The sequence below is a fragment of the Canis lupus genome, chromosome 32 (genome assembly GCF_048164855.1).
Source record: "Canis lupus baileyi chromosome 32, mCanLup2.hap1, whole genome shotgun sequence".
Lineage (NCBI taxonomy): Eukaryota > Metazoa > Chordata > Mammalia > Carnivora > Canidae > Canis > Canis lupus.
Window position 1 is genome coordinate 13,412,163 of NC_132869.1, and position 22,900 is coordinate 13,435,062.

Consider the following 22,900-nt stretch of genomic DNA (forward strand, 5'->3'; position numbering starts at 1 on the left):
TAAAACCTTTATACATATGTAAAATATATATATTCAAAGGTTTTATTTATTTGAGAGAGAAAGAGTGAGAGGGCACAAGCAGGAGGAGCACTAGAGGGAGAGGGAGAAGCAGGCAGGCTCCCTGCTCAGCAAACTCCTGATGTGGGATTTAATCCCAGGATCCTGGGATCCCTGAGCTGAAGGCAGATGCTTAACTGACTGAGCCACCCAAGCACCCCCATTTCAGGTTCCTTATACAGAGTCTTAACTATCTAGATGAAATTCTCCTCCAATTTGTTTTCCTAAAGAGTGAATAGTGCTCCCTAAAAAGCTGAAAAACTGTCCGGTACCTACTGATGTTCATAGTAGCAGCATCCACAATAGTCAAAAAGTAGAAATAATCCACATGTCCATTGACAGATGAATAAATAAAGAAAATGTGGTATATTTATACAATGAAATATTCAGCCTTAAAAAGTAAGGAAATTCTGATACATGCTATAACATGGATGAAAACATTTATTAGGGGATGCTATATATTCTATTATTATATTAATATTATATAAATATTAATTATATTTCATGGGAACAACATTTTAGTTTGGGATGCTGTAGAGTTCTGGAGATGGATGGTGATGGTTGCACAACAATGTGAATGTACTTAATGGCACTAAAATATATACTTACAGAGGGGTAAGATGGTAAATATATACTTATCACAATTTTGAAATCTGAAAATCTTTACCTACACAAACTTTTTGATTACATTACTTTAGCTCTCCACAGGAATAACTTCAAAGAACAATGACTTAATACAATATTTTTGGATTTTTAAAAAAGATTTCTTTATTTGAGAGAGAGAAAGAGAGTCCATGTGAAAGGAGGAAGAGGCAGGAGAGGGAGAGAGAGACTTTAAAGCACTAAGTGCAGAGCCTGATGCGGTGCTCAGCCTTACAACCTGACATGACCTGAGCCAAAAGGAAGAGTTGGATGCTTAGCTGACTAAGCCATAAGTGCCCATATTTTTGGATTTTTAAACAAAGTATAAGAAATGATAATCTAATTTCTACATGTTTATTAAAGTCACATAACTCAATTTATAACTGTTGATGATGTACATTGTTTTTGAAATGCCCAAGCAATACATTCTCCCTTGACTTTAGTTCTAGGATATTTTGCTTCCGTGGTGCATTGCTGCTTGCTCTCTTAATGAGATAACAAATCCGCCTTTCTCCTTTAGGTGTCAGGAACTGAGAATCATCTTGTATAATGATTTGTGATGTATTAGCTGAATTCCCTGAAGAATCACTAAATAAATAAATAAAATAAATAAATAATTCACTGTGAGGGAAGCTGCTTGGTTACAATGCAGTGTTTGCAATCCAGACTGCTGGCCTTTGTGAATTTAAACCATGTTGCCTGGGATGCGTGGGTGGCTAAGTGGTTGAACGTCTGCCTTCAGCTCAGTGCGTGATCCCCAGGTGTTGGGACTGAGTGTTGCATTGGGCCTCTTATGGGAGCCTGCTTCTCCCTCTGCCTATGTCTCTGCCTCTCTCTGTGTGTCTCTCATGAATAAGTAAATAAAATCTTTTTGTAAAGTAAATAAAGTCGTAAAAAAAAATGTTTCTCAATCCAAAATATCTTAATAGCATGTCCGTTCCTAACATCTATCACACAGATGATTGTATTCTATTTCTGGAAAATGATTCTCATATTTGTAAGTTCTTCCAAGGCCTCTCCAAATGCATGTTATTTGTGTTTTAAATCAGATCATCTCAACCATATCTTCCAAATTTGGTTGAAAGATAGCTATACAGATATTTTTCTAGTGCAGCATTAGACAAAACCAAAAACTTGATTCAAATGGGCAATGCCTTCCATACATACACTGTAGCCCTGGTTTTTTTTGTCACCTGGGTTCCAAAAGGCACTAACTTTTAACTATCTCTTTTTCTTCCCTCAAATATCCAATCAGCTGTCAAATTCTGTAGTTTCTGTCTTTACAATTACTTTATATCTGATTCTACCTTTCTAATCTCAATGTCACACATTCCCATCTTCCTTATATTAAACTTACGTGTATTTCTCTCTACATAGGTTTCTAAGATAATGAATCATGTCTTTAGCTACTTGTTTCTTTATATTTTCTGCTTAGATAAATGTCTTGCTTTCCAAAGGTACACAAAAAGTATTTAATAAATTGAAATAGTCCTCACTTCAATATTGACAACATATCCCAAGAAAATAACTCAAAGTGGTCTTTAAAAAAAGTGCTATTTGTATAAAAATGTTTTCTTAGAGGCACCTGGGTGGCTCAGTCGGTTAATCAGTGGCTTTCTGCTCAGGTCATGGTCGCAGGGTCCTGGGATGGAGCCCTACATCTGGCTCCCTGCTCAGCGGGGAGTCAGCTTTTCCCTCTGCTCCCCCTCCCTTTCATGCGCGCGCTCTCAAATACATAAATAAAATCTTTTCTTAAAGTTTTTTTTTTTCAGAACAGCGGTATGTTTATTCAGAATGTTTATACAAAAATGTTTATTCAGAACATTCCGACCATAATAAATAATCCAAAAGTTCAACAATAGCAATGGTTAGATAAATCAAGGGCAGGACTCTAATTCTCCTGTATTTACAATTTATTAAATAAAGGACATAACATGGGAACGGGAAACTACATAGCCAACTGTGTACGAAATCAGATTTAGGAAAAAAAATAACTACAAAACATACGTATTACGTCTCTTGGAAAGACGTTGTCAATAATCAGAAGGGCCGAGAGAAAGCCAGCTGTCACATCTATACGGAAATGTAAAAGGCGTCCTCATAACATACTTTGATTCTCACAAGCCTGTGAAGTAGGCACGCGAGGCATTACTAATTCCGTTTTACGGGTAAGCAAGGTGACCCACAGGGGTCAGGAAATGATCGACTAAGGCGGAGCCAGGACTTTGGCCTCCGCCTCCTGGACCAGGGTTCTTTCCCTGCCACTCCTCGGCAACCTTGAAGGGCGCCGGGGGTCCCGGTTTCCTCTATCTCACCCGCCTTCCGTTCGCCACCCCCGCGCAGAGACCCGGGCCGCGGGCGAGCGAGCGGCAGGTGCTCCGCTGGGTGCAGGTGCGGCGCCAGCGCTCCGGCCGCGCCTCACGCCCGGATCATAGAGTCCGGAAGTGAGGCCAGAGCAGCCGCCGCGGGCGCCGCACGGGCCGAGCCGCCGACAGCAAGTGCAGCGCCCGGGCGGCGGGCAGGATGGCCGCGGGGCTGGCCGTCAGGGTGGTCGCGGGGCTGGCGGCAGCGGCGTTGGCGGCCGTGCTCTTGGAGCACTATGGCCTGGCCGGTCAGCCCTCGCCTCTGCCCCAGCCCCGCGCCTCCCGGAGCCCGCACCCCGCGCCGGGCCCCGGCGCCAGCAACATCTTCTGGGGTCTGCAGGTGACGCAGCGGGAGCAGGGCGGGGGGTAGGTGCAAAGCCCGCAGGACGCGGTGAGACGCGGACAGTTTCCGCCGGGGTGCGGCTGGGAGCCCCGTCCTTCCCTGGGATGTGGGGGTGCGGGGCGTGCTTCGTTCTTGCACCGCATCCTTGACATTCCCTTCCGCCTTGAGAGAGCTGCCGGGTCGCCTGCTGCCCGTGCTGCCTCTTCCTGACCCAGATATCTCTGTTTAATACCTGCTTTCGGCAGATATCCGACATTCACCTGAGCAGGTTTCGTGATCCAGGCAGAGCTGTAGACTTAGAGAAGTTCTGTTCAGAAACTATTGACATCATTCAACCAGCTCTCGTCCTGGCAACAGGTAGGGAGGGTTGCCGTACTGTCGCGTTGTTCTGTGGTCCGGGCGGTGGAATGCTGGCCAGGCTGCAGCTTTTCACTTGGGGGATGTCGGGCACACTATGGCCTCAGCCCCAGGTGAGTCCTCCTGTGGAGGAGATGGGACCTTGTAATTTCCTTTGCCTATGGATAACTGAGTCGAGAGGCAAGCTAAACGACTTGCCATCACAAGGTTTTGTCAAAGCAGTAGAAGCAAGGCTCATGATTCTCCTTAGTATACCGTCTGCTATATTGGTATTCGTTCGTTGCAGTTGTCGAGAGAGAATTAGGGAAAGCCCTTTAACCACAAGTCAAAAGTTTTCCCTCCCTCGCTCCCTCCCTTCCTTCCTCTCTCTTTATTTGTTTGGGGGGAAGGGAGGGGCAGAGGGACTCAAGCAGGCCTTGGGCAGAGCCCACAGAAGCTCCGTCTCAGGACATTGAGATCATGACCTGAACCAAAATCAAGAGTGGGATAACCCACTGAGCCACCCAGGTGCCTCCAAAACTAACTTTTCCTTTTTTTTTTTTTTTTCCTTTTTATAGCATTAGTCAATTTTATGTTGTCAATTGTTGAAGCATAAAGTGACTTAGGACACTTTTTTTCCCATCTTTTGGTACTTCTGTGACTTGAGTTCTCTAGAATCATCAAACTATTTGCTCCTAAAATGTGCTGGAAGAAAAGCTAAAGGAGTGTCTGTCTCTTCTACTGGGGATTCATATCCTACCTACCCTACTCAAACATCTCTGCTGATATGATGGTTTATCAGTCCTCATTTTATGGAAAACCTCTATTTCAATTGTCCATTTAGTTTTCCAGAAATTTTTGTATTTCATTGTCCAAACCATACCTTCCAGATTGCTTCTTGTTGTAAAAATAACTCTTGCTCATATTACATATCCTGATTTGGGGTGTGGAAAATATGTTTGTCATAGATCTCAGGCATCTGCCCAGAGTGTTGGAATTTCTTATAGTTTTCATTTTTACAGAGTTTTACAATGCATTTTGTACCACTCTCTTTAAAGATAACTTTTTTTCAGAACCCATTTCTAGTATCACAGGAAGTTAAATAGGTACTTGCTAACCTATACTAAACAAAGTCCTTGCCAATAAAATTTTATTTTATATGGCTTGTTTTTATTCTTATACATGTTGAGTACCTTAAGTATCTTTGTTCCATCAGTGTGCATTTAAAATCATTTTTTAACCCTCTGGGGTTTCTTTTGCATCATGATTCAAGTCTTATGTAAATCTACAGGAGACCTGACTGATGCCAAAACAAAGGACTACTTGGGATCCAGGCAGCATGAGGTAGAATGGCAAACTTACCAGGGCATTCTGAAGAAGACAAGAGTCATGGAAAAAACCAAGTGGCTTGATGTTAAAGGAAATCATGGTAAGAGTCAAGACCCACGTATAATTAGAACTAGATTTTTTTTTTTTTCCCTTCAAGAGCCTAGATTCTCCAATTTAGAATATAAAATTATACAATGGAACATAGTTTTAGTTATACTGAAGGCACAACTCTGAAATACAACTATATTATATGATTTTAAAACTTCAGATACCACTTTTAGCCTTTGAGGGAAAGTTGGGATGGTCTTTTCTTCTTTACATGAAGAAAAGCTTCTAGCGAAACCTATGCAGGAGATTGTTTAAAAATATAACCATTTTAGGTGCATGGCTGGCTCAGTTAATAAAGCATGCAACTCTTGATCTAGGGTGATGAGTTTGAGCACCACATTGGGTGTGGAGCCTACAGTCAATCAGTCATACACACACACACACACACACACACACGCATAAATATATATATAGAGATAGATAGGTATACATTTTGCTAATAGAACCACCACTCATAAATCTATATACAGTATGAATCCATTTATGTGACATTCAAGAAAGGGCAAAACTATAGAGAACAGATTGTAGTTCCAAGTGTTGGGGGCCGGAGGAGAGGCTGCCTACCAAGAGGCATCATGAGAGTATTTCGAGAGATGATGGAACTGTTCTGTATCTCCATTGTGGTGGATATATGACTATGTGTTTGTCAATATGCAAAGAACTGTGTGTACTTCACAGTGAATGAATTTTACTGTGTATACATTAAAAAATTAAAATTGCAAATAAATCTCTATGTATGAGAAGAGAAATGGGTAATCCCTTCACATTTTTTTACATTATTATTGTAGTGTTAGTAAGGAAATGAACTCTTCTACAAAGTGTGTAAACAGTAGGTTTGTTGACTTTCTTAATGGTTAAGTACTTGTTCATTTGATTTTGTGTGCCTAAATATTTATGTTTAAAACTATTATTTTAAAGAGATAATTCTGACTGGTGAAATATATAGTTTTGGTTTGATCAGAAAATGCTGTCTTTATAGATAGTTCTTACAGAGCAGCTAGGAATTATTAATTGATGATGAGATACCTGGCTTATAGCTCTTTCTGGTATACCTGTAAGTCTGGTTCCCAATTGAGGATGATTCAACTTATGGTGGTTTGACCTCTGATTTTTCAACTTTACAATGTATGAAAGTGATACCCATTCAATAGAAATTATATTTCAAATTTTGAATTTTTATCCTTTCCTGGGCTTTATATGCATACTGGCATATGCAGTATGATACTCTGGTGATGCTGGACACGATCACCAGGGTAGAGAGCCAATAAATAACCTTGTAACCATTCTGTGCCCAAGCAGTCATTCTGTTTTTCACTCTCAGATATTCAACATGACATATTCTATACTTTATTATAAAACAGGCTTTGTGTTAGATGATTTTGCTCAACTATAGGCTAATGTAAGCATTCTGAGCATGTTTAAGGTAGGTGAGGCTAAGCTCTGACATTCAGTAGTTCAGTGTATTAAATGCATTTTCTACTGAAATATTTTCTACTTACTATGGGTTTGTTTGGACATAACCCCATTGTTAAGTTGAGGAAGATCTGAATTTACATTTCCCTTTTTCTTGATCCTTAGTAGTGGTACAGGTCAAATTCTTTAGCAATAGAAAGCAAGCCTGTACATATTTTAAAAAACTTTTTCAAGCCAAGCTACTGACTTATTTCAAGTAACAAATATCAGACTTTTGTGATTAGATCTTGTAAACAGAGCTTGTCCTTTGGAGTTCATAATCATCTAATTTGACCTGTATAAGCATAAATGCTTATAGCATGTATTTATATATATGTTCATGTATTATGTTAAGATAGGAGGAAACTAATTTTTATTAAGATTTAACTATAACAGTGTAGTTCTCTCTTTTTTTTTAAGATTTATTTATTTATTTATTTATTCAGAAAGAGCGAGAGAGAGGCAGAGACACAGGCAGAGGGAGAAGCAGGCCCCACGCAGGAAGCCCGACGTGGGACTTGATCCCGGGACTCCAGGATCACACCCCAGGCTTCAGGCAGCGCTAAACCGCTGTGCCACCGGGGCTGCCCCAGTGTAGTTCTCTTAGTAAGAAGATTACATACACAATAATGTTTCTTTCAGCCTAAATTGGATTTAACAGCTTATTCTCCAAAGTTACTAGAAATGTAGTGGATTCTTAGAATTCTGAGCTGGCAAGTAATTTTCTTATTGCAACCAGGCAATCAAGCTCTATGAAATCATTATATTTCCAGATAAGTGTTCTATTACATCTTTTACCTTACCTCTTACCATTATATAACTCCTTTCTTACTGAATCTTTTTAAGATTTAAGAAGAGAGGGACTTAGGTCCTATTATCAAAGTGATCAGTTGTTTGGGAACCCTTGGCATGGATCCATGCTGTTTTAATTATATAACAGTCCAATCCTACAATTACAAATTGATTTATTCTGAATAGTATATAATATCGAAGTATTTGTTATTCTCCAGTATACTAGGTGCCTTAAATAAGCTTCCAGATCATCTGAATTCTGTTATCAAGTTTTATAAATTATCAGGCTAATTTATTGGCATTCTCCCATTTAAAGTGTTATTGAAAGTATTGTCATTTTTCTTTAGTCATTAAGATGTTTATATTTTCTTTTTCATGTAGGTGGTGTTCACTCTTTTTTTCCCCTAAATTTTATTTAAATTTTAGTTAACATATTCAGGAGTAGACTTTAGTGATTCATTGCTTTTTTCTTTTTAATTAGATGCATTCAACATCCCAAGTCTGGAGAGTGTCGAGAATTATTACAGGTACTGTAATAAATAGAATACAGACGATGAGGCAGCACAAGGAAGGTACAGTCAAGTCAATGAATGGGTGACAACATTTTTTAGCAGACAAAATTTCTATCTAAAGAATCTCTAGTAATTTAGAATTTTTGTGTATGTGTGTGTGACAGATTCAGTTCTTTTTTCCCCAACATTTTTTCTTTCCTTTAATTCCTTTTATTTCATACACTTTAATGCTTTTTATTGGCTAATGATACTTTAAATATTTCACACAAACTTTTTTTGCCATTGATACATAGCAGAAGTCATTTTTTTTAAATAAAGATTTTATTTATTCATGAGAGACACACAGAGAGAGAGAGAGAGAGAGAGAGGCAGAGGCACAGGCAGAGGGAGAAGCAGGCTCCATGCAGGAAGCCTGATATGGGACTCGATCACGAGTCCATAGCCCTGGATCACGCCCTGGGCTGAAGGTGGCACTAAACTGCTGAACCACCTGGGCTGCCCAGAAGTCATTTTTTATTTTAAATTTTTTACTTAGATATAATTGACATATAACATTATGAATATATACCATGATTCGATATTTGTATATATTGTGAAATGGTAACCACAGTAAGTCTAGTTAACACCTACCATATATGTAGTTTAAAAAGACTTTTTTTTTTCTGTAATAAAAAATCTATTCTCAGCAACTTTCAGATTTACAGTAGAGTAGTTTTTACTTAGTCACCATGCTATATACATCAGAGTCATTTAGATTAGAGCTTGTTACTAGAGTACTGTTGATTTTTGGAATACTGAGAAACTGATTCTTTCAGCATCTGTAGTGGTTGAGGAGCCTGGTTGCCTTGTCCTTTTATCCCAGTATGTCATAGGATTATTAAAATTTTCTTTATATGCCATGAATGTGAATGAATATGAAAGGCTCTTTGAGTTAGAAAACCAGTTCTCTAGTTTCAGTGTGTTTGGATTCTTTTAGTTTCAGTTTCACTTCAAGTTCTAGAGTTTTCCACAGCTTTGTTCTACATTGTCCATCACTAAAGTAGTGAGAATTTGTTGAGAGCCCATCATTAGCTGGATAGCATGAGAGATACAAGAGCTAATATTAAAAAATATGGCTTCTACCTTTAAGGAAGACCAGTTGAGGGAGATAAGAATTGTTTAGGAAACAACTAGAAAAAGCCTTAAGGGATGACTGATGAAATTCTAGGTTATTTGGTACACATGATCATCATTATGAGAAACTGGAAAGGGCAGAAGTCAGCATGGGCTGGACATAGAGGATACTTTATTATTGAGATACAATTGACATATAACATTGTATAAGTTTAAGATGTACAACATATTCACATGATACATTTATATATTGTGAAATGAGGACCACCATAGAGTTAGCTAATACTTCATCACTATCACACAATTATCATTTTCTTGTGGTAAGAATATTTAAGGTTTAGTCTCCTAGTGACTTTGAAGCTTATAATACTGTACTGCTGATTATAATTACTATGCTGTGCATTAGATCTCCAGAACTTATATATCTACTAGTTGCAAGTTAGGACTTTATAAAAGAAGTAAAAATTGTGTCTATTCTTAAGGGTTGCATTTAGGGAAGAACTTTTGAGGGGTATATTTTAGGCAAAACACCAGAGCTTTAAAAGCTAGAAGGAGCTTTTAGGGGCAGTAAGGAAACTGGTATCACTAGAATAAAAGAACATTTTGAGGACTGGTATGACATTGGGTAGGAAGCTTAGGGCCAGTTTATGGAGGTCTTAAGTGACAAGTATAGACATTTAGACATGTTGGATAACAGTTCATAAATCCAGTATAGATTCCTAAGGAGAGAAGTCACATAATGAAATAATATTTTATAAAGGGCAATCATACAACAAAAAAAGAAAACAAGATAGGGATGATAAGGAAAAAAGAGGGAGATTGGAGTTTTGTAGAACAGAGAGGAGAGTCATGGAATAGTCCAGTCATGATATGGAAGGGCTTGAATAGAAGCATACCTATCTAACAAAGTCCATAGATATGGGGAAGTAACATCAGCTGGAGGGTAGCAGTTCAAACAGCATTGATTAACATATAATTAGAATCACCATAACTTGGAGGTTGAGATTGTACTTTTTTTTTTTAATGTGAGGAAGGAAAAGGTCAGAGATGAAAATCTTTCATTTTCTATTATCTTATCTTTGATGGTGACTCTGGAATAGAAAGAAGAAACATTTTCTTTCTTTCTTTTTTTTTTTTTTTAAGATTTTATTTATTTATTCATGACAGATGCACAGAGAGAGAGAGGCAGAGACACAGGCAGAGGGAGAAGCAGGCCCCATGCAGGGAGCCTGATGTGGGACCCGATCCCGGGACTCCAGGATCATGCTCTGGGCCAAAGGCAGGCGCTAAACCGCTGAGCCACCCAGGGATCCCCTAAGAAACATTTTCAAAGAAGAATTAACAGGACTCAGGATCTCACTACCTATTAGGAGAATAAAGCCTTAGTCATGTGAAGTTTCTTTATATTTTTGTTTCTAACCACCTAACCTTTATCTGAATTTTTAATAAACAGTATTTTAATAAATGGCCAGAGATATGAACATTATAGAAAGATTAGCCTGAACGAAAAAATCTTAGAGCTATTAAGAGTGCCCCAGAGAATGCCAAAATCCAGAATTCAAAAAATGTTAATAGCTATAATATATTTTAATCTCTGCTTTCAAATAGTTGAGTCTACTTTTAGATAGTGGGCTTTAATGTATTAAGAATGTAGGAATGGTGGGCAGCCTGGGTAGCTCAGCGGTTTAGCGCCGCCTTCAGCTCAGGGTGTGATCCTGGAGACCCAGGATCGAGTCTCAGGATGGAGTCTCAGGATGAGTCCCATGTCGGGCTCCCTGCAGGGGGCCTGCTTCTCCTCTGCCTGTGTCTCTGCCTCTCTCTCTCTCTCTCTGTGTCTCATGAATAAATAAATAAAATCTTAAAAAAAAAAAAGAATGTAGGAGAGGAAGCAACATATGTAAAATTATAAGATCTGAAAGAATAACTGAAAACAAATTAAGCAGGAAAAACATAAGTAAAAATCTTAATGAGAGAAAAAAAACCCAAAATATGAAATTTCATTTTTTAAAGATTTTATTTATTTGAGAGAGAAAGTGCACATGTGCGTGTGCACACATGAGCAGCGGAGGAGCAGGGGGAGAGGGATAAGCAGACTCTATGCTGAGTGCTGAACCCATTGTAGGGCTGGCTCCCATGACCCTGAGATCATGACCTGAGCCGAAATCAAGGGTTGCAGGCTTAACCGACTGAGCAACCTAAGTGCCCCCTTCAAAATAGAAAATTTAAAAATACCAGGAAGAGAAGCAATAGAACTAATTGGCTTTTAATTATTAATATCTGTGATAATATATTTATTTTATGATATGTTTGATGGCTATTGTGGCTTAAATATAGCTTCCTGATAGCATATTAGGTTTCAAGAGTTTATTTTTATTTTTCCATATGTGTCTTAGCTGCTTTCTTATAATATTTTGACATTTGAGTAATATTGGTATGTCCCCAATCTGTACCTTCCTTCACATTTATTCAACAAATACATAATGAATTCCTACTCTGTGTGCTATGTTACCCACTCTTTCCCCTGTTCTTCACTGTCCAACCTTATAGATACCTGAACACTGTTGATACTTGAGGAGTAAGGACTTTCATTACCAAGTGTGTACCCTGTGTGTGTTACCAACATATTTTTAGGGATTGAAAAAGATTTACTGACCCAGACCTAACTAACATTTTTCTCCTGGCTTGATGATTTCATCTTTGCAAGGCTTCATTGTGAGTTAAGCCTCGGTAGTTCTGTTTCAAGATATAAACACCTTTTTTATCTCATTACACCAAGAATTCTGTTAAGTACTTAGTAGGTCCTCACTAAATTTTTCAATGATTGATAAGTAGCATTTCACTGAATTCTGATTGATCTCTTTTTAAATGTTTAGTGGACTACCATAAATAGTCACCTATTTCTCTGCTTTGCTTAGTGACCTTGTGTTTAATTACTTATTAATTAGTTTGCCTGAATCTTTGTAGACAGTGGGGGAAAAAGATTTTTAGAAGTTCTTTTAATCAGCTTATTGTGGATCTACTTTATGTATTTCTCTGTCAGATTAGGAAATTTTCAAAGGGAGGCAAAATATAGTATGATATACGGGAAGGATAAGCTCATTCTGTCTTTTTACGATTGCACTAAAACTTTCCTGTCTTGTATTTTTTAGGAAATATTCTGCTGTACGTAGGGATGGCTCTTTCCATTATGTCCACAGTACTCCTTTTGGCAACTATTCTTTCATCTCTTTGGATGCCACCCCAAATCCAGGGCCTAAGAGACCTTATAATTTCTTTGGAATTTTAGATGAGGTACAGTAAAAATCTCACTTCCCTTTGTAGCTAATCTATTTTGTTTTTTCTTGGATAAATTTGGCTCACTTAAGGTTATCTGAGGTAAACAAATTTTTATCTAAAAGTTCTTCTTTTTTAAGATTTTATTTATTTATTTGAGAGAGAGCACAAGAGAAAGAGAGTATGAGCAGGGTGAAGGGCAGAGGGACAAGCAAACTTTGTGCTCAGCGGGGAGCCCAACTACAACAAATGTCAGCTCACAAATGAGCACATGCCCATATGCAAGACATGTGCCTGTATGTAGGAATACAAGAGTGATAAGATCAAATCACTCACCTCTTAGAAGATTTAATCTAGTGGAGGGACATAAGACTAGTGCAGAAATAACTATAATAAAGGGCAGAATTTGCTAAGTGCTAGAAGAGATTCAAAGTGATATAAGGGTTCAGAAGACCTTGAAATCATGTGGATAGAATATTGTAAAATGCATTGTGCTGTATTAGGCATTTTATTTAATAAAGGTATATTTTGTTTCTTCCAGTTGTCTTTAGACAGAGTTTATTAACTTGTCATTTTAAAGCCTATTCCTTAGAGTAGCGTTAAGATATGATTCAAAGATCATCTGCATGAAAATCAGTTGGAGTCTTATAAAATGCAGCTCCCTGGCTTTCCCCAAGATTTACCAAATTAGAAACCCTGAGGGTACAGTCCAGGATTTCATTGCTATAAGCACTATACATGTACAAGTATTTTTGAAGTCAACTTCATGAGGGATGATTTATATACAATAAAATGTATTCATTTTAAGTCTTTGAAGACTTTTGACAAAAAATGTATATGCTAGTGTAACTGTCACCACGATCAAGACAGGATATTTCTATCATCCCAGAAAGTTCTCTTGTGTAGTCAGTCTTCACGCCAATCCTAGAGAACCACTGATTGGTTTTCTGTCAGTATAGATTAGTTTTGTTTGTCCTAGAATGTAAATATGTAAATAATATGTAAATAAAATCATACAGTACGTACTCTTGTCTTTGGCTTCTTTTGCTCAGTGTTTCTACAATTCATCTGTATTACTGTGTTTGAGTAATTCTTTCCTTTTTATCACTACATAGCATTCATTGTTTGGATATATACTGATGGTTTCTAGTTTTTGGCTATTCTGAGTAGAGCTGTTATAAACAGGTGTAAGGCTTTTTTTGGACATATATACACCTTATTTTAGAAGTTTCAAGATCCTCTTTATTAATTGCCATGTAGTATATAGGGCTGAAAAGATTAGTGGTTCTTCTTTATTTCTATAAAGGAATATATTATTGGGATCCCTGGGTGGTGCAGCGGTTTGGCACCTGCCTTTGGCCCAGGGCACGATCCTGGAGACCTGGGATCGAATCCCACATCGGGCTCCCGGTGCATGGAGCCTGCTTCTCCCTCTGCCTATGTCTCTGCCTCTCTCTCTCTCTCTCTCTCTGTGATTATCATAAATAAATACAAATTTAAAAAAATAAAAAAAAGAAATATATTATTAAAAAAATCTTTTATTATTTTTTTTAATTTTATTTATTTATTAATGAGAGACAGAGAAAGAGCCAGAGCTAGTCAGAGGGAGAAGCAGGCTCCCCACTGAGCAGGGAGCCCAATGTGGGACTTGAGACCAGGACCCCGGGATCATGACCCAAGCCAAAGGCAGACGCTCAACGACTGAGCCACCTAGGCACCCTTGAAATTTATGTCATTTAAAGATTGTTCTTTATTTCTCAATTTCCTTATCTATCAAAAGGGATAATGCTGCCCTACTTAGCATGAAGTTATTTTTAGGACCAAATGAATTATAATATATATGAAAACAGTTTGAAATTTATACAGGTCGATACAGGTCATTAATTAGTAGGGTTTAGGCCTTAAACATACTTATTATTATAAAACTTCAAGGGAGATGTTTAATTAGCCTGAGCTCTAATTAAAGATCCTTTTGTTTTTCTTCCATTTCAGAAACAGATGGAGGAACTTCTGTTACTAGCCAAGGAAAGTAGTCGGAGCAACCACAGTATTTGGTTTGGACACTATACAACATCCACTATCCTTTCTCCATCACCTGGAATTCGGTCAATAATGAGGTGAGGCAGGTTTCCAAAATTAAAATTAATTGTAATTCTTTTATGTTAACTCTACCTGTCTTGCTCTACTGAAGAGATCTACTTATTAGTTTGGCATCACAAGTTATCTGCACATCTATTTCTTTTTCATCGGTTAGTTCAGCTACAGCTTATTTGTGTGGACACCTCCATACACTCGGTGGACTGATGCCTGTTTTGCACACTCGTCACCTCCAGGGCACTTTGGAACTTGAGGTGGGAGACTGGAAGGATAACAGAAGGTAAGGGAAGTACCCCACAGAATAAAACTTACATGTGTAAGTTTTGTTAAAACAACAAAAGTTTCCTTATTGCTATCATGGGTGGTCCCAGTTAAGGAAAAACTTGTGATATATCTAAGTTTTTAAAGTAATACATGTATATTATGTATGTCACTACATTAAAAACCTTGTTGCAACAGTTATGTTTGCCATCACTATGTTACATTGTTTCAAGATGCATCCATTAGGAGATAGATCTCAAACTCTAGTGTGTACAACAATTGTGGAGGAGTGTAAAATTTGAAGCCCTGTCTTCAGAGAATTTGATTGTGTTGGTCTGGTTTAGGACCCAAGAAATTGCATTTTTTTTTAAGCCCACCAAGTGCTCTATGGACCACACTTTGAGAAACAATAGAACTGGAAATATATCACCTCCTGAATTTTATATCTATCTTTGTAATTATTATTATAAAATGTTAGTGATTTAAGTTCTTCAAATACATGATAGTTGGTTTTATAAAGATTAAAATCTATGAGAAAATGTAACCTTTTTATCAAAAGCATACAGTATAGTTAGTTAAATATATAGAGAAAAAATATTTTGAGGATAGCTAAGTACAATAGCTTAAATGTAGATGAATATCATATCATCGTTTATTACCAATTGCTATTAAATTTATTCAAACTCATTTTTCTAAAGATACTAGTTATTCGATATTTTTTTAGCTGAATACGTTTTTCTATTGTTAACTACTTCCTTTAATTAAAAGATAGCTTTACATCTTGAAAGGTACTTACTCATTTCAGTTGGCTCTGCTAGAAACTAAGAGCTATGCTTGAAGCCTGTAATCAGTTGGCAACTGTAATTACTTTGGGCTAAGACCTGTCTATTCATGACCATGAGGTTGTGGGCTGGGCTGGGATTGCCTTCTACCAGATATCCTTCCTAATCCTTGATCAGCTTCCTTATTTCTTATAAATGCTACAGTTACAAGTTAAGTGATGTCATGAGATTTACTCTCTTTCTCTTCCCACCTGCTCTCCTGTGTTCCAACCCTGGGGTTTTATCTGGAGTTTTACTTAAAGGACCTAACCTTTACCTGCCCCTATATACTAATAAGTTGTATTAGTATAATAGAAGAGTTTTTAAAAGTTTATTAGTAATATTAGGCTAGGCCTTGTCGAGGATGCAAATAAATCTAAGTAAATCTGTGGCTTACCACAATAGATCTTCATTTTTTCATTTATATAAATCTGGTATGAGCCAAGGCACCTCTCTTCCATGGGGCAACTCAGAGATTCAGACTTTCTCCATCTTATAATGCCACAATCTCAACACCTCAATTCCAGGGTAGGGAAGAGAGCATGGAGAACTCACACCCACTCTTAAGTACTTTGGACCAGAAGTGTGATACATGTCACTTCTGTTCACAGCCCATTGACCAGAACTAGTCACATGGTCCCAACCTAATACCAGGGAGACTTGGAAATGCAGGGGAGCACGTGGAGTATTTGGTGAGCACTGTTGTTTCTGCCATAGTTAATCATTTCTTTTCTCAGTTCAAAAAGTAGAAAATATAAAATTTTGGTTATTCTTTAATGAATATCTGTACCTTTCACCATGCATTTAAAAAAACAAAAAAAAACCTTTTTGTTAATTTCTTTGAAATTATAAAAATAAAGGTTTAAAAGAAGAATGAACAATTTCTAATTATGTTCATGTTAATATTAGCATTTTTGATGAGATGAAAGAATATCAGGTATTATGCTTATGATGAATGTCTTAGGTTCAAAATAGTCTTAAAGTATAGAAACCAAACAAATTGATTTATTATCAAGCATTAATTTAAAAATGAAAGTGTGTATGCCATGTGCCAGGCATTGTTCTAAGGCACAAATTCATGTCGTTTATGAGATCCCATTTGTGACAAGTGTGAAGTATAAAGTGGTAAGGGCAAGAGAAGGATAGAGAAACAATATTATTTACTTTGAATTCAAATTCATGATCTCAGGAAGTATAGTTTTATATTTTTACATTTGTTCTGTGTATAACCTTCATACTCTCTTATAATATGAAGTGACTAAATTACCTTATTGTATTCTGGTCTGTAGGTACCGGATCTTTGCTTTTGATCATGACCTCTTTAGCTTTGCAGATTTGGTCTTTGGCGAGTGGCCTGTGGTTCTTATCACTAATCCTAAGTCACTTCTATATAGTTGTGTTAGACATGAACCACTAGAAAGACTCCTTCATTCAACACACATCAGGTATGTAGCAATTTTTCAGCATTTACTTTCAGTTTGATATTAATGGAGAATTAGTCAATGTGACTGTAATGCCATGTGAGAGCTATGAGATGCTGTTCTTTAATTTTCTCAACAAGCTAAACATTATGTAAAGAGAAAATGCTTACTGTTTCATTCCCATCCAGTTAAAAAATAGGTAATTTTTTAAGCTGCTGAAATTTAAAAACCATCCGGAAACCCATAATCCTACCACTATAATTTTTGTGTATTTTATTTTCATGTTTTGCATTGCTGTAATCATATTTCCCTCCCTCTACCCCCAAATAGAGCTGTTACTGAATTTCTGAGTTTTCCTTCTCTGGCATTCTCCATAAGGCAGGTTTTTACATAATTGTAACAGTAGGGCACAGTCTGTTTTAATTCTTACTTTTTTTTCTCTCAACAGAGAGAATGTACCACAATTTATCTAACCATTTTCCTATCCTATTGGTGAACTCTTAGATTTTTTTTCTAATTTGGGAATGAGCATCTGATGAATGTAGATTCTTTTTCATTTGAATAACTTCTTTAGATAAAGTTCTAGAGGTGGGAGTCTAGGTGAAAATATGAATTCCTTTATGATTATAGATAAAGATTGTCCAATGACTTTTTTTGTAACAAATCATTATTCTTTTAAAAAAATTATGGTAAAATATATGTGTAACATAAAATGTACCATTTTACCAGTTTTTAGGTAGGTATTCAGTTCAGTAGCATTAAAGTACATTGATATTGTGCAGCCATCACTACCATCCATCATCAGAACTCTTATATTCCAAAACTGAAACTCTATACCCATCCAACATTAACTCCTCATTTCCCCCTTCCCCCAGCCCATGGCAACCCCCGTTCCCCCTTTCTACTATCTGTCTACTCTAGAACCTTATATAAGGGGAATCATACAGTATTTGTCCTTTAAATAGCTGGCTTCTTTAACATAATATCCTCAAGATTCCTCCATGATGTAGAGTATGTCAGAATTTCTTTGCTTTTTTAAGGCTAATATTCCATTGTGTGTATATACAACATTTTATTTATTCATCTGTTGATATTTTTGCTTCTATCTTTTGGCTATTGTGAATAATGCTACTATGAATGTGGTTATACTCGTTCAAATCCTTGCTTTCAGTACTTGTGGGTATATATCTAGAAATGGAATTGCTGGACCACATGGTAATTATATGTTTAATTTTTTGAGGAACCACCATACTGTTTTCCATAGCGGCTGTACCATTTTACATTACCACCAGCAGTGCATAAGGTACCCAATTACTTTTTAAAACAGATACTAATTTATAATGTTACCAGTCAATATGAATACCAATTTCACAGCACTCTTATCATTTTTTGGATATCGTACTTTTAAAAAGATATACTAAAATAAATAAATAAATAAACTAATTCATCTGGAAAAAATGGTATCGAGCTGTTTTAACTTATTTTTTGGCCAGTAGTGGAATGACTCTCAGCATTTTTTTGATAGGAGACATTACATTCTCTGAAAGGGCCTGGTAGCCTTACCTCAGTTTGTGACATTGCTTCTTGTGGGCAGATATGTTGGGAACCAAATAAGTGGATGATAGGATTAACATTAGATTAACAAAGTGAGGTGTCTATGTCTATTCTTTTCCTATGTGAAAAACCAGGACTTTAGGAGTTTATCAGAAAGAACTTTGCATCTACTCCAGCCTTATATGTCAAAAGAAAATTGATTTTCCTTTCTACCAACTCAGTGTTGCTGAATTACACAACTCCAAAAGCCATCATTCAGAAAGAAACCAGATCATATGAATAGCAGTCTTGGGAACAGTTATACCATGTGATGGTTCTACCTAAATTTCCATTTTTTCAGGTTATAAGAGTTATTCTCCTTTCTAAAAACTGAAAATTTCTAAAACCACATGCTTATCTATGTTGTCATTTTAGAGTCCTGGCCTTTTCCTTATCCTCCATTACTTCTGTCACAGTTAAGATTGATGGAGTTCATTTAGGGCAAGCTATTCACTTGTCTGGTCCTATTTTCATACTGAAGTGGAACCCAAGAAACTATAGTAATAGGACATGTAACATAGAAGTCATTGTCCAGGTAAGTTAGTAATTTTCAACTTGCTATATAAATGATTTGGCTGTAACCATACTGAACTCTTATGTGGGTTTTGTTTTTTTTTTTTTTTTCAGTCAATTGATAGAGATGAAACTAAGTTAATTAAAAATTTGAGGGGAACCTGGGTGGCTCAGTTGGTTGGGCATCTGACTCTTGATTTCAGCTCAGGTCATGATCTTGGGGTCACAGGATGGAGCCCCACATCAGGCTCTGTGCTCCACATGGAGTCTGCTTGTCTCCCTTTGTTCCTTCCCTTGCTTGCCCACTCTCTTTTTCTCTCTCCCAAATAAATAAATAAAATCTTAAACAAACAAACCTTGAATGCACTGGATTTAGTATATTCTGAAAATGGGCACTCAGGAGTAATTCTATTAGACAAAAACAGGACTCCTTAGTGTACAACTCCTGGCCACAGTCCTCCTTTTTGAGCCCCAGGGAATCATTCTTTTTATTTTCCTTCAACTTTGACTAGAGTTTTTTAATAACGGGAGCAAATTTCCTAACAAACCCAAAGATAATAGGATAAGTCAGAGAGACGCCTGGTGGCTCAAAGATTAAATGTCTGCCTTCAGAGAGATACCTGGGTGGCTCAACGGTTGAACGTCTGCCTTTGGCTCAGGGCATGATCCCGGAGTCCTGGGATCAAGTCCCGTATCGGGCTCCGTGCATGAAGCCTGCTTTTCCCTCTGCCTAGTCTCTGCCTCTCTCTCTCCATGTCTCTCATGAATAATTTTTTCATAAGAAACATGGGGGGGGGGGGAGAGAGAGAGAGAGAGAGAGAGAGAGAGAGAGAGAGAGAGAGAGAGGCGCTCCATGCAGGGAGCCTGATGTGGGACTCGATCCTGGGACTCCAGGATCACTCCCTGGGCCAAAGGCAGGCGCTAAACTGCTGAGCCACCCAGGGATCCCCATAAATAAAATCTTAAAACAAAATAGGATAAGTCAGAAATGGGTATTTATGTACCTATGCCTTTGCTTGCTATCTCCAAGTACAGGAAAATTGTGTCACTATTTTAAAAGCTCTAGGATAGAGAATTTTCAAGGCATCAGGATTTTTTGTTTGTTTGGGGGAGTATGCATTGATAGCGTATATAGTAATAGTCTGCTTGCTATTCCAATTCAGCTTGTGGGCTTTTAATTCACTAGTACCTGCCAGAGTAGTAACTGGTCATTCATTACCAAAATAGAACACTTCAGTCAACATTATTAAATTCTTTAGAGGATTAGACTATGCTAAAGAATTAGTTTCTGGGGGAAAAAAATCTGTCAATTTCCACAATTTTATGATTTGATGACAGTTTTTAACTATTTCATCTTCTAATGTTAAGTCTTAGTTTGAAGATTACCTGAAGTAATCCTTCAGAAAATATAATTATTTTCATTATCTTTTGTGCTTGTGTGTGTGTGTGTGTGTGTGTGTGTGTGTGTCACAGAGAAGGGTTTTAAACACAAAGGAGCTGTTTACTGAGCTCCTTCTAAGGAAATGCTGGACACTTAGAATTTTTTACTTAACCCGTATAACGGTCCTATATGGTAGGGAGTTTTATCTCCATTTCATAGAAGAGGAAGCAAGAAAAGGCGCTTTGCAATGCCACCCATCTTTGAAGTGTTCTCCTGAGGAGGAAGAAGAAACTCATGGGGAGGATGTGGAAGGAAGATGGCTGGGGATGAACCCTTTATGTCCTTTCTATTAGAAGTTGGATCATTTGCAGAAAACCTGAAGGTTCAAGCGCACCTAGAATAAATTATTCCCTATCTTTATAGTTAGGAGGAGGAAATAGGAGCAACCATAGGAGACCTGCTCACTGTATGAACAGGGAACTCCCAAATCCTTGGATTGGCTCAAAATGCCAGCTTCTATAATTTTATGAGGAAAAAACCATGGCTCATGGTCCTTGAAACATTTCTGGCTGCTTAGTTAAATCCTAGTAAAACTATGAAAATGTGTATACTTTTTACATGTTTAACATTTCTTGTGTTATTTTGTTTTTACATAAAAAACTCTACATATTTAAAGAGTATATTTGATGAGTTTTGACATACATATATATCTGACCATATCTTGACCATTACTACAATCAGCACAGTCTATCGCCCTCAAAAGTTTTGTGTTCTTTTGTAGCTGTCTTCTTTCCATCCTCATGTCCAGGAAACCACTGATCTGTTTTCTTTCTATATAACTTTAAAAGATTAGTCTACTGAATATTAAATAGGGACCTTGGTCCCCTCATTTATCAATGGGAAAGTTCTATTCTTTTAAGTATAGTGTACTATAGAGTCTGTCTGAGAAAACTCTGTGACAGAAGACATGAATTTATTATCTTATATTTTACTTACTTACTATTTTTATTGAATGTCTATAGTTCTGAGCAGCCTAGTAGCAACTAGACCTTTAAGTCAATTTTCAGTGTGGTTCCTGAATTAGTAGCATCAGTGGGAACTTGTTAGAAATGTAAATTCTCAGGTCCCATACCAAACTTCTGAATCAGAAATTCTGGAGATGGGACCCAACAACCTGTTTCAACAGTGCATCCTGGTGATTCTGATGTGCACTAGATTTGAGGACCAGAACTTTAGATTATTGTGTCTACTTTGCTAATTGAAAGAGCAGACTCCCAAAATCTCTATCTCAAAATTAAAGACAATCTCTGCTTTAAAACAGGAATGCATAATTTAAAGTAGGAACATTTTAAGCAATAAAAGTTTGATAAACATAAGTACAAGTTCTTTTTGCTATTTTAAACCTTGTATGATGGGGAAATTTAAAAATATATGCAAGCTATAGTGCTATAATGAATTCCCATGTATCCATTAGCCAACTTTAGCAGTGATGAACTCATGACCAATCTTGTTTCATCTATACCGCTGCACCATGAATGTTGTTCCATCTGTAATATGATAATATATATCCCTAAAAGAACTATTTTTAAAAATGTAACCATAATATCCTAACACACCTAAAAATCTATAGTAACTCTTAATATTCAACTCTCCAGCTACTGTTCAGTTTTCCCAATTAATTGTATATATATGTGTGTGTGAGTATATATATTGCATGTGGTTGATTCAAATCAGAATCCATACAAGGCTCTAATACTGTGTTTAGCTGATTTGTCTCTTTAGTCTTTTTAAATCTACAGGTTCTCTCTCATCTCTCCTTTTTTTTTCTTTGTAATTTATTTGCTTTGGAAACTGGATCTTTTATCCTATAGTTTTCTGTATTCTAGATTTATGTTGTTTACATTCATGTTGTATCATTTAACATGTTCCTCTACCCCTCTAGTTTCTGTAATTGGTAGTTAGATTAGGAGTTTGATCAGTTTTGAGTCTTTTTTGTCAGGAATACTTCATTTGGTATTTTATGCTTTATCAGAAGCCTGTGATAATCTGGTTGTCTCTCTTTTAGTAATGTTAGGATTGACCATTGTATTCAGGTGTTGTTAATTTTATCCAGTGGTGTGCTTGTAAATATCAACCAGCTTGGCATGTTTGAAGGGGGAATCCAGGTATGTTGTGTTTCCCTGCTTTATTACAATTTCCATAGTATAAATATTTTTTACCATAGCTGGTTTTAAGCTACCAACACATCAACTGGCCTGCAAAATTCCTGAAAATTTAAGAATTGGCTTTTATGAGCCTGTCAAACCAGCTCCAGCACACTGCTGGCTTTTCCCTCCGTTTGTTATGAAGTACCTAATCAGCTTTTCTGAAGGATTTCTAGCAGCTATTGATGGCCTTGGCCTAGATCTGTTATTTCATTAGAGTTATAAAATGGTGGTATTCAAATTGGCACTCCTTGTAAAAGGAGTATTAATTAGAATAGTTCCATAAAGA

At 37.1% G+C, this 22,900-nt stretch overlaps 1 protein-coding gene across 5 annotated transcripts in view; it reads left to right on the top strand.

Annotated features, from left to right (window-relative positions):
* Positions 1-22,900, top strand: part of TMEM62 (transmembrane protein 62) — a 46,893-nt gene that overhangs the window by 12,079 nt on the left and 11,914 nt on the right. Inside the window, exons 1-10 of one of the 5 annotated variants that reach the window (XM_072808949.1) lie at positions 3,197-3,402; positions 3,651-3,762; positions 5,033-5,170; positions 7,904-7,949; positions 12,197-12,338; positions 14,313-14,437; positions 14,575-14,697; positions 16,789-16,944; positions 18,161-18,223; positions 18,889-19,048. In XM_072808949.1, the coding sequence (XP_072665050.1) occupies positions 3,223-3,402; positions 3,651-3,762; positions 5,033-5,170; positions 7,904-7,949; positions 12,197-12,338; positions 14,313-14,437; positions 14,575-14,697; positions 16,789-16,944; positions 18,161-18,223; positions 18,889-19,048 (1,245 nt within the window). In that variant the 5' untranslated portion in view covers positions 3,197-3,222. Of the gene's footprint in view, positions 1-2,729; positions 2,868-3,186; positions 3,403-3,650; positions 3,763-5,032; positions 5,171-7,903; positions 7,950-12,196; positions 12,339-14,312; positions 14,438-14,574; positions 14,698-16,788; positions 16,945-18,160; positions 18,224-18,888; positions 19,049-22,900 lie in introns of those variants that run through there. The other 4 variants (XM_072808952.1, XM_072808950.1, XM_072808953.1 and 1 more) reach the window with 4 other exon arrangements.